The sequence below is a fragment of the Solea senegalensis genome, linkage group LG11 (assembly GCF_019176455.1).
Source record: "Solea senegalensis isolate Sse05_10M linkage group LG11, IFAPA_SoseM_1, whole genome shotgun sequence".
Taxonomy (NCBI): Eukaryota; Metazoa; Chordata; class Actinopteri; order Pleuronectiformes; family Soleidae; genus Solea; species Solea senegalensis.
Genome location: NC_058031.1, coordinates 12,977,751 through 12,991,871, shown reverse-complemented (window position 1 = coordinate 12,991,871; position 14,121 = coordinate 12,977,751). Strand labels below are relative to the sequence as shown.

At 39.9% G+C, this 14,121-nt stretch overlaps 2 protein-coding genes across 6 annotated transcripts in view; both read right to left on the bottom strand.

The window, feature by feature from the left end:
- The window catches only part of samd11 (sterile alpha motif domain containing 11), a 1,171,052-nt gene that overhangs the window by 215,979 nt on the left and 940,952 nt on the right, over positions 1-14,121 (bottom strand). The window lies entirely within an intron of this gene.
- On the bottom strand, positions 1,221-13,429 carry LOC122777078 (la-related protein 4). 2 transcript variants are annotated; one of them, XM_044038052.1, is made up of 17 exons: positions 12,835-13,429; positions 10,048-10,159; positions 9,609-9,767; positions 8,853-8,937; positions 8,612-8,748; positions 8,426-8,529; positions 8,230-8,340; positions 8,087-8,140; positions 7,781-7,990; positions 7,253-7,356; positions 6,753-6,794; positions 5,048-5,275; positions 4,868-4,922; positions 4,618-4,776; positions 4,383-4,522; positions 4,051-4,285; positions 1,221-3,733 (listed from the first exon to the last, which is right to left on the bottom strand). In XM_044038052.1, the coding sequence occupies exons 1-17, from the start codon at positions 12,949-12,951 to the stop codon at positions 3,341-3,343; spliced, it is 2,445 nt and encodes an 814-aa protein (XP_043893987.1). In that variant the 5' UTR covers positions 12,952-13,429; the 3' UTR covers positions 1,221-3,340. The 2 variants fall into 2 exon arrangements, with proteins under 2 accessions (XP_043893987.1, XP_043893988.1); XM_044038053.1 differs by lacking the exon at positions 6,753-6,794 and having other exon boundaries at positions 12,835-13,428.

Below are 14,121 nucleotides of genomic sequence, written 5' to 3'. Positions count from 1 at the left end.
AGACAAAGACTCAGAAAAACACAGCTGCTGTAAAGGACACTTGGCAGTGCTTAAGTCGTAGTGCCTTGATCCATCCATCTTCCACCACTTTATCCTCTACATGAGGGTCGCTGGGGGCGCTGGTGTCAATCCCAGGTGACATAGGCCAAAAGCCTGGATACATTCACACCTACGATCAATTTAGAGTGGGTTTTCTCCGTGTTCCATTTCCTCCCACAGAGAAAACCCACGAACAAGGGGGAGAACATGCAAACTGCATGCAAGGCCCTTTTTATGACCTTGCTGCAAAGACAAGATAGCTAACCACTACACCAACCGTGTGTTAATTTGGTACCAAGTACTTGGTAGGGAAGCTCACTTTTTTTTGTACATGCCACATTAAATTACATTGTTTTCTTACCCTGTATTTTTCAATATCAGCACCATAATATTTAAATAAAGGAAACTTAGAATGCCTTTTCAACATTTATTTTCAGTTTAAGAACCAATAAAGTATGTCATTTGCAAACAACTGTCTAATTAAAAAAAAAACATAATTGCAGTCAGTTTTACAGTGAATGTTTAAAAGATGCACATAATGATTTTATGATCAGCTGTTTATTATTTTTTAAATTAATAATTTAGTCAACTCACTGTCAGAAAATACAGTTCCTAAAAAACCAAACAATGACTAAGTTGGGTTCTTAAACTACATAAACTAGATTTGCAGGGTTAACATAAAAGTAGCAAATCACACATTTGAGAACCAAAATGTTAAATCAATGAATTGTTTGACAAATGACCCACAGTAAATGAATATTTGATAAACTGTCAACTTACAAATTGTTTAGCTTTTGTTAAGTAGGTGAGGAAAATAAAACAATCGGAAGACTTTAAAAATGACACAATTCTTAATATTTTATGCAACAGAATGTGTGATTGTGATGGAAAAAAAAATACATTTTGCATTAAAGTGCCAGATCCCACCAGGACAAACCACAAAAGTGGTTCTGCCAAATTTGATTAATTCCTGCCTTCTTCCCTCACGGGACCTTATAAATTGTACACTTCATGTTTTGTATGTACTGGAAACACAATTCACAAATAGATTATGAAGGTGGCTTCATAATAGCAGAGAGGTTTTACTTTGAGCCAAACCTGATGAACAAACCCATTCACAGTTGAAAGAATGTCATCTAGACACAAAACAATGTAGCAGAAAGGAATTTGACACCAGAAAGCCAAATCAAAATAATTTATTTTTGGTGACATTTCATACAGTTCTAGGATTGTGTCTCAAACACTTGGTTGATCCATTGCTATATTTCCTTTGCCACCCCAACCCAAATTAACAAAATAACCCAAACATATGGAGGGGGTGGAAGCATTTCCTCATGGTATTTGCAAGCCTGTCAACATCAACCATATGCCTCAAAAATGATTTCACCTTACTCATGAGTAAGTTTTTTGTTGTTTTTTTAAAACGAGTTAGTGCATTTATTTAATTATCCTAAACCACTAGCTGCTCAAACTCAAAAATGAAAAAGAAATAACAGCCCCAGTGATTGGTTACTCGTTTACTGCGTTACTAAACCCAAAGTCAATGCATCAAGTATTTTCTCTCAGCTGACATTTCGAACAGTAGATAAATGTCATATGCGTGATTTTATTTTGCCAATGCGATTTCACACAACTTTGGGGAATCCAGCCTACCAAGATTGGGAGAAAAGCTTTGTGCATCAGAATTAAAATAAATAAATTTAAAAAGCAAATACATACAGTGAGTCAAACTTCAAATTCTAAGTCAACCTGTTTTTTTTTTTTAATGTTTAAAAAAGAAAAAAAAAGAAAGAAAAAACACAAAACAGCAAACTCACCCTAAGAGCACAAAACAATCAGGTGGATAGCTGCTGTCAAAAGCCTCCATCTGTAAATTAGAACTAGAACAATTACATTCTCCCACACACACCGCTAGTGACGGGTTATTATAATATAGCATAGGCAACTACACCTCTATAGCTTCTTCAGAATCCAGTTTCACTGGGCCAAACATTTCCCCAAGCCTATTATTTAGCAGACCTTGTAAATACAAATCGAAACTTTATCCTAGCACACTACGATCATAGGCAGCTGGCACATAGCACGTGAAAATAAATCCAATCCTCTTTATACCCAATCGGCTGCCAAATTATGTAGCAAACATTCTTAGCTAATAGCAATCCCCAGTCTATTTTTGACACTATGCCATTGTTAAGAACATTTCACAGATATAAGATTAACCTGGATATCCTGTGATGATGTAGAAAAGCCAAACCTCACCTAAACCATCAGGCGCAATCAACAGTCAAATCTTACCATTAACCTAATCATTTCTTCTCATGAAATACGTCACCCTACTACCCAAACAAACATGTAAACAGAGAATCTGACTGATTATCAACATGACAATAATTTCAATCAATTGGAGTGGGTACACCCAAAACATTTCAGATAGATAGCAAAGATAAAACTTAACATAAAAAAAACAACAACTTTGGACCAGGCTAACAGATTCACTGTGGCTAACAGGCCAGTGAGAACCCCAAAGTGGATTTCGGCTTCAAACAAAACCACACATCTGACTGCGGCATACATCAACGTTTCCGATATCTGACTTACAGCTGAATGAACCAGATCAAAATACCACTTTAGAACACATTTCATTAATATACATTTGAAGTCCACACTGTCCAGTTTCAGGACAATGATTCCTAATCTCAGATGTAAAAATCAAAAATCATCCATTTCATTTCATCAGTGCAACAGCACACTGTAGCACTTCAATCAATTTTGTTAAACAATCAATGCATACACAGACATCAGTCAAACCTTCAGTCATACTTGCAACTCTAAACACACAAAAAAAACTGACTTCTCATTGCGTGTTAGTGATATCTTTGTATATGTACATGACAAATATGCATGTTATTTTCTTCTTAGTGCATATTGTTCTTGCAGACCAACATCTATTCTTTAAAATCAAATAAGGTAGAGGGCCTTTTACACAGCCCAGCATCCCACCTTTCCCTAGCAGAGCATAAATGAAATGACCTCCATATGAATCGCACTTAAAATTCTGCTAAGCATAATGCTGGAGGCCAAGATTTGTTTCCTTTTCAAAATCACTCGTCAAAGTCTTTCATGAATCATTTTGCTCACAAGTCCTGGATGTCCTGGTCTTATTGTCATTTTAAAGTTTTTCAAGTTCCAGTGGGGGAAGGTGGCTACCATAATGTTGTTGCTTTTATGTTATTATTTTTTATATAATTATATATATCCATGTATATATTCATACATCTTTTTTCTATTCATCTCAAAGTTTTTACTTTGGCGATACTGGTGGGATATTCTGCTCTTTGCCAGTATGCCTGTAGCCTCCCTGGGGGGAGTTGCGTCGGGCCGGCGGTGGGCGTCTCTGGTCCCGAAACTTGAGGCCCCCCGTGCCTCTGGGGCCATTGCTACGATAGTAGCTCTGAGAGTCACGTTCACGTGGAGGCCGACTCTCCTTGCATTCCCATCCTGCCTCCCTGTCATGGCCTTTCTCTTGTTTGTCACTAGGACCACTGCTGGAGCCCGGTTCCTCAGCCTTGTTCACGCGCAACTCACGCAAAGGCTGGCCCGATACAGTACCGGAGGGAGCTGGGGCGGGGGCTGCAGGGGGAGGGTCCTTGGGTGGCCGTTGGCACACCTCTGCGTAACTGAGCTTACGTGGCTCCTGAACCAAGACAGGAAAAGGACCACAATTTATATACATGTTGCACACAATCACATTAGGACATTCATTTTAAAAATTTATCTTGTGAAACCTTCAGATCTCATAATCTTAACGCTCATTGGGGTGGGGAGTGAACATTCTGGACATATGGTGGGAAAGAACAGAGAAGAGGGAGAAAAGACAGAAACAATGAAGAAGACTGAAAGAGAGGAGGAGATAACCAAGGCCAGTCAGTCCACTACCTCACTTCCCTCTATGCGCAAAATGATCTCATCATCAGGAGCACTACCATGCATAAGCAAAGAATCCAGACTCACCTGTGCAGGGGTGGGAACAGTGGCTGCAGCAGGAGCCGGCATGCTGGGTGTCGCTGGCGTGGCGGCAGCAGAGGGCCTGGAGCCAGGTGCAGGCTGTGTGGAAGAGGAAGAGGAGGAGGTGGTGGTTGTGGTGGTGGTGGTGGAGGAGGGGTTGACAGTAGTCTGAACAGGTGTGCATGGGGTTGCTTTTGGTACTGGGATGTCTCCACGTTCAGCCCTCTTCTCCTGACGGGTACTGTCAGAAAAATTCCAAACATTCAAGTTACTATTTCACAGGGACATTAAAGTCAAAATTACCCTGAAATATATTCAAGCTATAGAAAAGGTTGTACCCAGGGGCAGAGGGTCCAAGTGGTTGAGGAGCAGATTTAGCTGCTGGCAGGGCAGGACTCGAGACTGCCACAGATATCTCTGTGACCGAGGCTTGGCCTGATCCTGGACTCACAGTGGCTTCTTTATTGGCTTGTTCGGTCTATAAAAAGAAAGAACACATGCACATTACATGTGTTTTGAAGTTTTCCTCTAAGGAATCCTTTAAATGCAGTTCAGCTTAAAATGCTCTCTTACCTTGTCCCTGTACAAACCACGTACAACATCTGACATACGATTTTCTAGCACTGGCTCTCCCTGTGTACTGACCACGCAGCCAGGAAGAGGTGGGAAATTGGTGGCAGCCAAGTCGAATTTGGGTGGAGAAACCTTGACCTCTGCTAGCGGCACAGGCCTCTGTTAAAGGAAATTGGAAATACAGGCAAACAAAACGATCACGAAATGTTCATTTTTTTGGTTTTACATTAAAAGGGAAAATGCTGTGTACCGTAATCCGTTCATCTTCTCGCCTCCTGCGTGTTCCTCTGTAGGTTGTGTTTCTTCTGAAAGGATGATTAAAATCATTTTAACATTAGTCAAAGATCAATCAGCAAATTGCAAACCAAGGGCAGCAGCCATTACAATAGGTAAACACAAACCAATAACTGAAACAAGGTGACCGATTTACCTTCCACGTCCAGACATGCCATTGTCATCACTGGGGTCCGAGGAGGAGGAGAGATGAGAGAAGGCCATGCTTAGGTCAGAGACAGTCTGGACTGGGTTAGTGGTGGTGCCAGGAGTGACTAAAGCAGGAGGTTGTGGGCTGCGCAGTCCAGTCAGACTATCCAGGGGGACAGGAGTAATGGATGCTGGGGTCACTTCACTTGTCCTTACCTGGGGCTTCACGTGGTTCCTGTTGTATTTCAGAAAAGGTGATGGTGAGCAAGACCAGATAACAATTAAAAAAACAAATAAAAAAACAAACAAACATATCAGCAACCAGTGTTTTCTGAACAGCCTTTTTTCCATGTAAAGCTACATTTGATACAGACCATTAAAAAAAAAAGAAAAAAAAGGGCTAGATTCAGAACTTCCACAACAATATCTACACAATCTGAAATGTATTTATGAACATTGTTTTAACAAGGTGTACCTAATAAACCACTCAGGTTTTGGTAGTAAATGCTTTCAATTATATTTTATTTTAGATGACTTCCCAATAATATATACAAATATTAAAAGTAAAAGTGTGAACACTGTTATCTGTAATTCTTTGGCAGCCACTTAAGTTATGCAAATCCAAAATATGTGGGCCATAACATCTCAACTACTGTATGATGCTATAAGAGTTTGTTTGCAAAACTATACTCTTACCAGTGACTATAGGGTCACAATTACATTTTCATATACTACAGACTGAAACTGCTTTATCAGTTTAAAGGAAACACTGGTGGCATCAATGGACAGTTTTGCTGGAGGAATGAGACAGCATGCCGTTCTTTGGGGTAAATGTAAGCATGCAGAACTACATGTGTGCTTGTGATTGATTAAAGCAGTGAAGACTTTGGCATCAACTGACATTTGGTCATCTACAACCAATCATTAAATCATTGTGCAGAGCTGACAACACCTATGTATGACCTAGATGGGCCAATAGTGTAATAAATAGCAAGACAATTTTTTTTTCAAAAACTTAATATGATTCACATGGATCGATCCTCAAGTGTTAGACCCTCAGATCTCATAATCTGAACGCTCATTGGGATGGGAGTGATGCACTTTACTTTGGATGGCAAGGGTAGAGTGAAGTGAAAGGAGGACGAGAGAGAGAACCAAAGCCAGTTACACACTCCCATGTTTCCCTCTATGCGCATCATGATATCATCATCAGGTTCGACTTGGGAGTCTGTTTCACCAAACAAATTTGCAAAATTGTCATCTCTATGTGAACTATTTACAGCATACGACCAACCCAGACTCAGCTTCAACCTACCAGCACTTTTAGTTAATGTAGCATATGGAAATACAGAAAGCAGCAGTAATGGGGTAAGTAAATGGACAAATAAAAACTGGTGGGAGGAAAATTGTATCATGCTATAATGCAAATGGAATGAGTAAGATGACAATAACTGGAAAACAAAAATGCTAAGAGTCAGATAGCAGTTGCTGTCATTTAATACACATGCCTATATTTATCAAATGACAACAAATCCAGGAGGTCCACTACCTGGCAACAAACATTTATCACAGTGATGAAACATTTGTTGGTTTTTTAAAAGTCTGACTGGTGGAAGGCATGGGTCTCATTATGGATTTAGTCATTTGCTGCAGCAGTATGGTAAGAGATGAGGGTAGTGATGAAGCTCATTGTACAATATAACTTAAGGTACCTGAAGGCATTTATTACATTCTTTCTTGAATAGAGGGGGACACTGTGGGGACAGTAAGAAACAGGGAGTAAGGAACAGTTCCCCGGTGGGGAAGCGTTCACTGTTTAACTTCATGCACACAAGGAAACAAGTAGTAAAACATTCCAATTTCAATGTATAACGTAAATTGCAGAATTTAAATTTGGTTCAAAACAATAAATCACAAATTCACAATCAACTTTCCACCTCGGTTCCACCAACCTTCAAATAGGTTATTATGTTACTTCTGTCTTTATTAGTATAGCAATTGAATTAAACCCAAAGACGTGTTGGTGAGGTCACAGTGACCTCGACTCTGACAGTAAAATGTTGTTCAAGCTCGAGTCCACACTAATCCCAAATTTGAAGTAATTCCCTAAAGACGTTCCCATAAAATGTAGGGACGGACAGACAAACAACCCAAAACAATAATGCTTCAAGCCACGACTGGTATGTGGTGTGTCGGCAAAACAAGTCCTTACCGACTTCTGTTGAATTGGCGAGTGATGTTAAGAGAACTGGAGCCAGTTTTGTAGTGTCCTGTGGAGCCAAACCCATTCACAAAGCCACTGTTGGGAAACGGTGCCTGCCCAAGGAAGAAAAAAAAAAAAAGACTATTGACAAATGTCATACAACGTGCAGGTATTTATTCAGTGGCTACCACACGGACCCAAGTATAATAGATGTTTACTTCACATTATTGCAGTAGATGTGCAAATGATTGGAAAAACAATATTCTGACCGACTCAATAAATCCCAAACTACGTGTTTGACTCTTGAAAATGCAAAAGAGAAGGACTCATTTGAATTCACTCAGTGTTTCGTAGCATTTCTCTACAGACATCACAACAAATCTAGGCGGTGATGACTAATACGTTATTAAGCAGGCTAGGCTCCCCCCCAAGTGAGGTGAGACTTCAAAAACAACTGCAGACAAAATATGGGGCAGGGAGGAAGTTGAGGTTTTCAAGTGAGGATAGATGGTTTATGTAGCTGTGTGTTTTTCTCACCAGAGGCGTTTCAAAATAGGGTGTGGGAGAAGCCGTCCAGGTGGGAGGTACAATGCCATACACTGGGTACTGCTGCTGAGGGTAGACATGCTGCATGTAGAGTGGAGAGCTGTACTGGGACTGGCTCTGGGACTGCTGAGCATACAGGCTGCTGTCCATGCTACGGTAGCCATTCTTTGCAAAGAATGTGTTGATGGCCTTTATCCTGGCCTGTCAGCAGTTAAAAAAAGAAAAACGTTTAAAATGAAAATAAACACAACAGTCCTTTCCAAAATAACTAAAGGAATTGAGGAGTTTTTGACTCACCATGATGGGTTTTCCCTGAAATGTTTTTACTTCCTCTCTCAAATACTTGTATGCCTATGTGAACACAGAAGCAAATCATAAGAATTCAAGGAGCAACATTTTCATCTACACACTCGAGACATAGGGATGAGACAATCAAGTACCTGTTGAGCATCCGTGTCTGACTGGAATGTGATGTACCAGTTGTTGTTGTGTGCAAACTCAACACTTATCACCTTTGGACAGTTGTCATTTTTGAACAGGGACTCCACTTCCTGTGAATTAGATTAAAGAAGGTTTCATACTGGTGTTCAACATGAACAACTTGATATTGACATTATATTGCCATGCCGTCTTTACCTCAACAGGTGTGGTTTCAGGGACTTCCCTCAGGATGATGATACACCGCTTGTGATTTGGACGCACTTTCTCCCCTTTCTCGTCCACTTGAACCATCGGAGAGGCTGAGGGGAATTCAAGGGTTTAAATCTGGACACTGCTCTAATAACTTGTGTTAATATGCACCATCTTAAACTTCTGACTTACATCTCAAAACATCCAGGATTAGGTCCATGTCAGTGGTGAGGACCTTAATGCCCTCCATGCTGGCTATGGTCCAAATGGGGACAAACTGGTCACTGTCCATCTGGGACATCAGGTACAAATCCTTCGAGAGGTTTTCTCTAAAAATTGAAAACAACCATAAAATTAGTCTTAGATGTGGTAATAACAGGTACATTTCACAAATTCCACTACATGATGGGTGCTATGAGGTCTTCCCTCTTACCTTGAAAAATAAAACTCCAGCTCTTTCTTCAGAGACTCTCGTAGATTCTCAGAGGAGAGTAACTGTTCGTCAGCTTTAGAATCCCCTAAGACGCAAAAAACAAATCAATGGTAAGAAAAGGAAAGTGTCAATTATAATCACTGCAGGATAAGTTAAAAAAGTCTTGATGTTTAGAAGGATGCAACCATGTCCTATTGTTGATAGCAGAGTCTCTACTGAGACTCCACACTAGTCTGGATGTGTCAAAAACTGTTCAAGCTATTCTCCCCAAGTCTCTCACAGGAATGTGTAAATGTAATAGATAACTGTACAGGTTAGTCAATGCATGCACTAACTTTAAGTTAAAGCATGGGACAGAGCCAGCACTCTGCACATTTTCATTTAATTCAAGTAGAGACTCACAACACTGATAAGCACTCTATTGAATCTATTAAATAAATGTATTAATAAATAAAACTACATTTAGTTGAATACCAAAAAAAAAAGCAACTTCTGAATCCACAAATTAAAAACCCAATGCCTATCCAACACACAAAAGTTGAATATTTGGGTCAAGCCCTACCACATAGTAATGTACTTATGTCACTGATAACCAGCGTTAACAGGATGCATGTGAAGTTTTATAACCAATTTAAACTTAAGAATATGTATAGTCATTTATACAAATGGAATACAATGAATGAAAAGTCAAATATTGCTTGATAGCAGACACAGTTTGTATTTGGACATGACTGCATGTCATGTGATGTGACTGACCTGGTGTCCCCGTGGTGGACTCAGTGGGGGAAAAGTCTAACTCTGGAGGGTCCATTCCATTGACTGCTATCTCAGCTGTTGCTGTGGAGCTGCTGTCATCCAGGGCCGTGAATCCTACAGTGTACTGCTTGCACCCAGCAGACGAAGGCTCAGAATAACCTGAGAACAAGGTGGACATTTGTTTTCAGAAAAACAGCAGATATCCAAGTTTTTCGCCAGCTTTGAAAGTCCAAAAAAATGTTATGGCATATTGTGACTGAGAAACAGTATCTATAATGATAAACTTTATTTATATAGCACTCTCTTAGCATAGTGCTTTATATGAATATACATGATGTGACAATTTTCAGTTCATAATTACAGACCTAATTTGTAACCATCATCATTGCTTTCCTAATGGATATTTAATTGAGGTGATGGAAGTGCATCTCACACTCACTCATGTCTGTGTTGGGCCAATGAGGGCTGTTGGTTAGAGCCTCACTGGAAGCCACAGGCATCTCCTGCCACACCTTGGCATTTGGGTTCAAACCGGCACCCTTAGATGTGACCTTCAAAGCACAAACAGGATAAGGAAACTGCAATGCATATTGACACTGAAAGTAAATTTCCATGTGTATTTTATTTGAAACATTTAAAAACACATGATTATGTAGATCAGGCTGCTGCAATTTGACAGTTTAAAATGGACAGAAAGTGATAAAAGTATCATGTATTTATAACTCAGGTATGATGTATAATTTCTGCATGACATCTCTCACGTAAAGAACACAAAGCATTAGGATTACAATCGCACAGATTTTTTTAATTAATCTAACAGATGAAATCCCCAAACAACCATTCGTTTACACAGTGAGTTACTAGTAGTTATATCCATTATTTACTGAGCACAACACAATAAGTCCAGTGTGCTTAATCAAGTTCCGATTGAGGAAGCTTAACATTATACAAATATGGTAAAGAAATTGGAATATTGACAAACATTTTCAGTATTTTTAATCTAACCACATAGTTAGGAAAACAAATCATTTAAATCAAAAACTGACATTTAACAAACACAAATGTGTCCCAACCAGGTCCAGCGAGTTTGACTGAAAGTAAGATAATTATTTACCTTTTGTTTTCAAGTAAACATTAAATCCATTCCATCTGTGTGCTGACACATTGTCCACTATAACAGAAGCAGCAACTTCAAAAACAATAGACAAGGATTTAACAATGTTTTGTGTGGGGTCTCAAACAAAGTAATGCAAAGGACTGAGACCGTGCTGGTTGCAGCCAACAATGACTACACCTGTGGATTTCACTAATTACTTCAGTTTTGTATAACTGAATGAAATCACCTAGCTTAACATGGGCAACACCTGCATACCACTGGGCTTCCATGGCATATAATTGGAAACCAGAGAAGTGCAATGAAATGTGCCCACATAGGGCTCCGTGATCCCCTGTCAAAAAAAGAGACTATTACCCTGTTAACCTCACAAAAGGAGAAAGATTATAGCCCTGCTATTTAAACTAGTGGTAGACCAATTGGGTTGATTTTTGCCCTTTTTAAAATGGCATTGGCAAATTGCACCAATGACCATTAGTCGATTTTGTTCTCAGAAACATGACTAATGGTAACATACTAAAAATGTATGTCTAGTTTTCCGATCAACTTGTTTAAGTTAAAGAGCTCAGAGATGGGTTAAAAAAAACATACATTTCAGAGAAGGCTTAAAGGCAAAAATATTTAATTAGGGATGATCATTTAAATTAAGATCATTTAATTAAAGGATTGTGTATTTTTGAGTTATTTTAGGGTAAATTTGTTTATCTAACATTTCAAAGATAGTTTTGGAACATTGGCATTCTTGGTTTTTCAATTAGGTTATGCCAAAATAAGCCTTGATCGTCAGCCCATTCCTTTTTCTGTAACCGGCTGAGAAATGCATACTGAACTTTTCTTTTTAAATAAAAAAACCCCAAAATAAAGTTATATCAAGTTGATACATTTTTGTTTACTATTTAAATGTATTATTGCTCTACACTACTGATACAAAAAGCAGAACATAACGTGTTCAATAAATGTATAAGTTGAGCAATTCTGTGTATCATTTATTATTAATCCCTTGTTTTGTAAACCTTGGACTTGAACATCTTTATATTTTTGTAACATTATTCAAGGATCAGCTCAGACTCTTAATGTGTGGACTGCCAGGAGAAATACGGACCCAGCAAAGGTCTGTGGCCAGGAATAGATCACATTCGTTCATAACACGGCATAAGGCTTGATGTGAACTAAATGCATCGGACAGAAATGAATTACAGCTGTTCACCAACTTAGAGACGCCAGTACCAGTCTGATTTACCAGCTCTGGGTTGTGACATTGTCACTCTCCAACTAGCATTGGATCTACTCCCTTTTTTTTTACTAAAAGCACTTGGCCTGACAGGAACAGCTGCTAGTTGCAAAACGTCGCGACTCGATTGAGACTCTTACCTTCTTCACCAATCGCACATGCATGGATGTGTCAAAACTGTTAGGCCTTGGTGTCGTTAAAAAGGGCACCAACATTAATGAGCCGTGCAACTTGACACATGGTTACAAAGCATGCATCTGTGTTACAGGCCGTGTCGAGCCAAGTAATGTCAGCTGATTGCGCTGCGCAGCACAGGCCAGGTATTTGCAACGCATGTCACTGCGTTGGGTTAGCGGCTAGCTACCAGAGCTAAATCAGTAGCTTACAGATAACATTAAGTTGAATGAACGTTCAGCCGTCGGTCAATATCTGAAGCATCGGAAATTTAGAATGTGGATATTTAACCCTGACAGTAGTCCGTCGCAAACAGCACTGTCGTCCTCCGCCAGCTGTGCGATAACTTGTGAGCTAATGATTACTCAGCAGACTACTTAATGAGCTTGCTGGTCACAGACGCTAAGCTAGCGTTAGCTAAAATGAGCCGCAGTGGGCTAAAATCACCTGCCTCCATAATACTGCAACTTAGTGGTGTCATGGTTTGATAATCGCCCCATATTGAAATTAAACAATATCAGAAAGCGTCCATAAGTAGCCATAAAGTCAAAGACCAAATCAATCTTAACATTTAAAAAAATGTGTTTTCTTTGGGTTAATTTCGCTGCTGCCTCATAAATATCACTTCCAGTACTAGAGTGGGGGGTGCACTGTGCTAAGCAGCAGTCATTAGCCTGTTAGCGTTAGCTAAGGAAGGCCTCACTCACCATGCCGCTTGACCCTCCCTCGCTCCCCGGCGGAGCCTCGTCCTTCCCAGCGGTCTTCGGTCCAGGATCAGCCTCCTCCTGCAGCAGCGGCGGCTCCACGCTCTGGTCTGAACTCATCAGCCGCTCCTGACTCACTTCCACCCCGTCGCTTTCTCCCGGCCCCCCGCCTGCCACCACCACCTCCTCTTTGGTGAACACCGGCTGTATTGAGCAGTCAGTCTAGTGCTCTCCTGTCGGACTGGATCGACCAGCAGTGCACGCAAACTAGCTACGAGCTAGCTAACCGGCTAACAGGTACGCTATAGACTGAGGCTATCGACCTAGCGTGATATGAATCAACGAAGCGAGCTAACGGCAGCTAGCTCAATGAATCAAACCCGCACGCCGTCAGTCTAGTGGCACATGCAAAGCCAAACCATGACTCTAATTACACCACAGTCCCCGCTGGCTTCACACGAAATATTTCACCACACTCCGACTTCATGAGACGCATTCCTAACCGGGCGACCGAAGCGGACACTGGGGACACGCACCTCTCCTTAGCTCAGGCACACAGTCCGCCGACGTCCCGGCTGCCACCGCGAGTTCTCGGTGACCTCTGCACAAACCATTTCCTTTTCCGGTTTTCTCCTGTAGTTTACTTATTTTAGCCATAGTATCTACTTATGGCTATGACTACGTTTCGTTTTAAATCAAAAATTTAAAACAGCAAACCTTTGTTTTTCCTGTTTTCTACCTCATTTTATTGTATTGTTATTCATAAAAGAAATAACAAACACAAGAGCTTCTAGTGTGGCCCTTCTAGTGTGTCACTAAAACAATTACTATACTACAAATACTAAACATGCTGACAATGAGAGTGTAATTCTGCATTGCCTAATCCATAGGAAAAGAAAGGAAAAAGTATGGTTAACTTAAAGCAATTAATGACTTACAAGTGTTTTGATGAAATACAACAATGTAGATCACAACATAGGTAACAAGTAAAACAGAAAACTAGAGTACTGAAAAAAATACAGTAAATAAAATTGTAGTGTTGAACTGCTTTACAATAAGAATTATTCTGAAACCTAGTAATGTGTTGAATTTGGTCCATAAAATGTCAGAAAATGCATCACTGATATATTTTCAGCATTTTCTGACATCAAATCTGGAAATGACGACGCTCTCAAATGTCTTGTTTTGTCCACAAACCAAAATTATTCAGTTTTAATGATTTCTTTGTTATATGGAGTAAAGAAACCAGAAAATATTCACATTAAAGAAGCTGAAGAATCTTAGAAACTG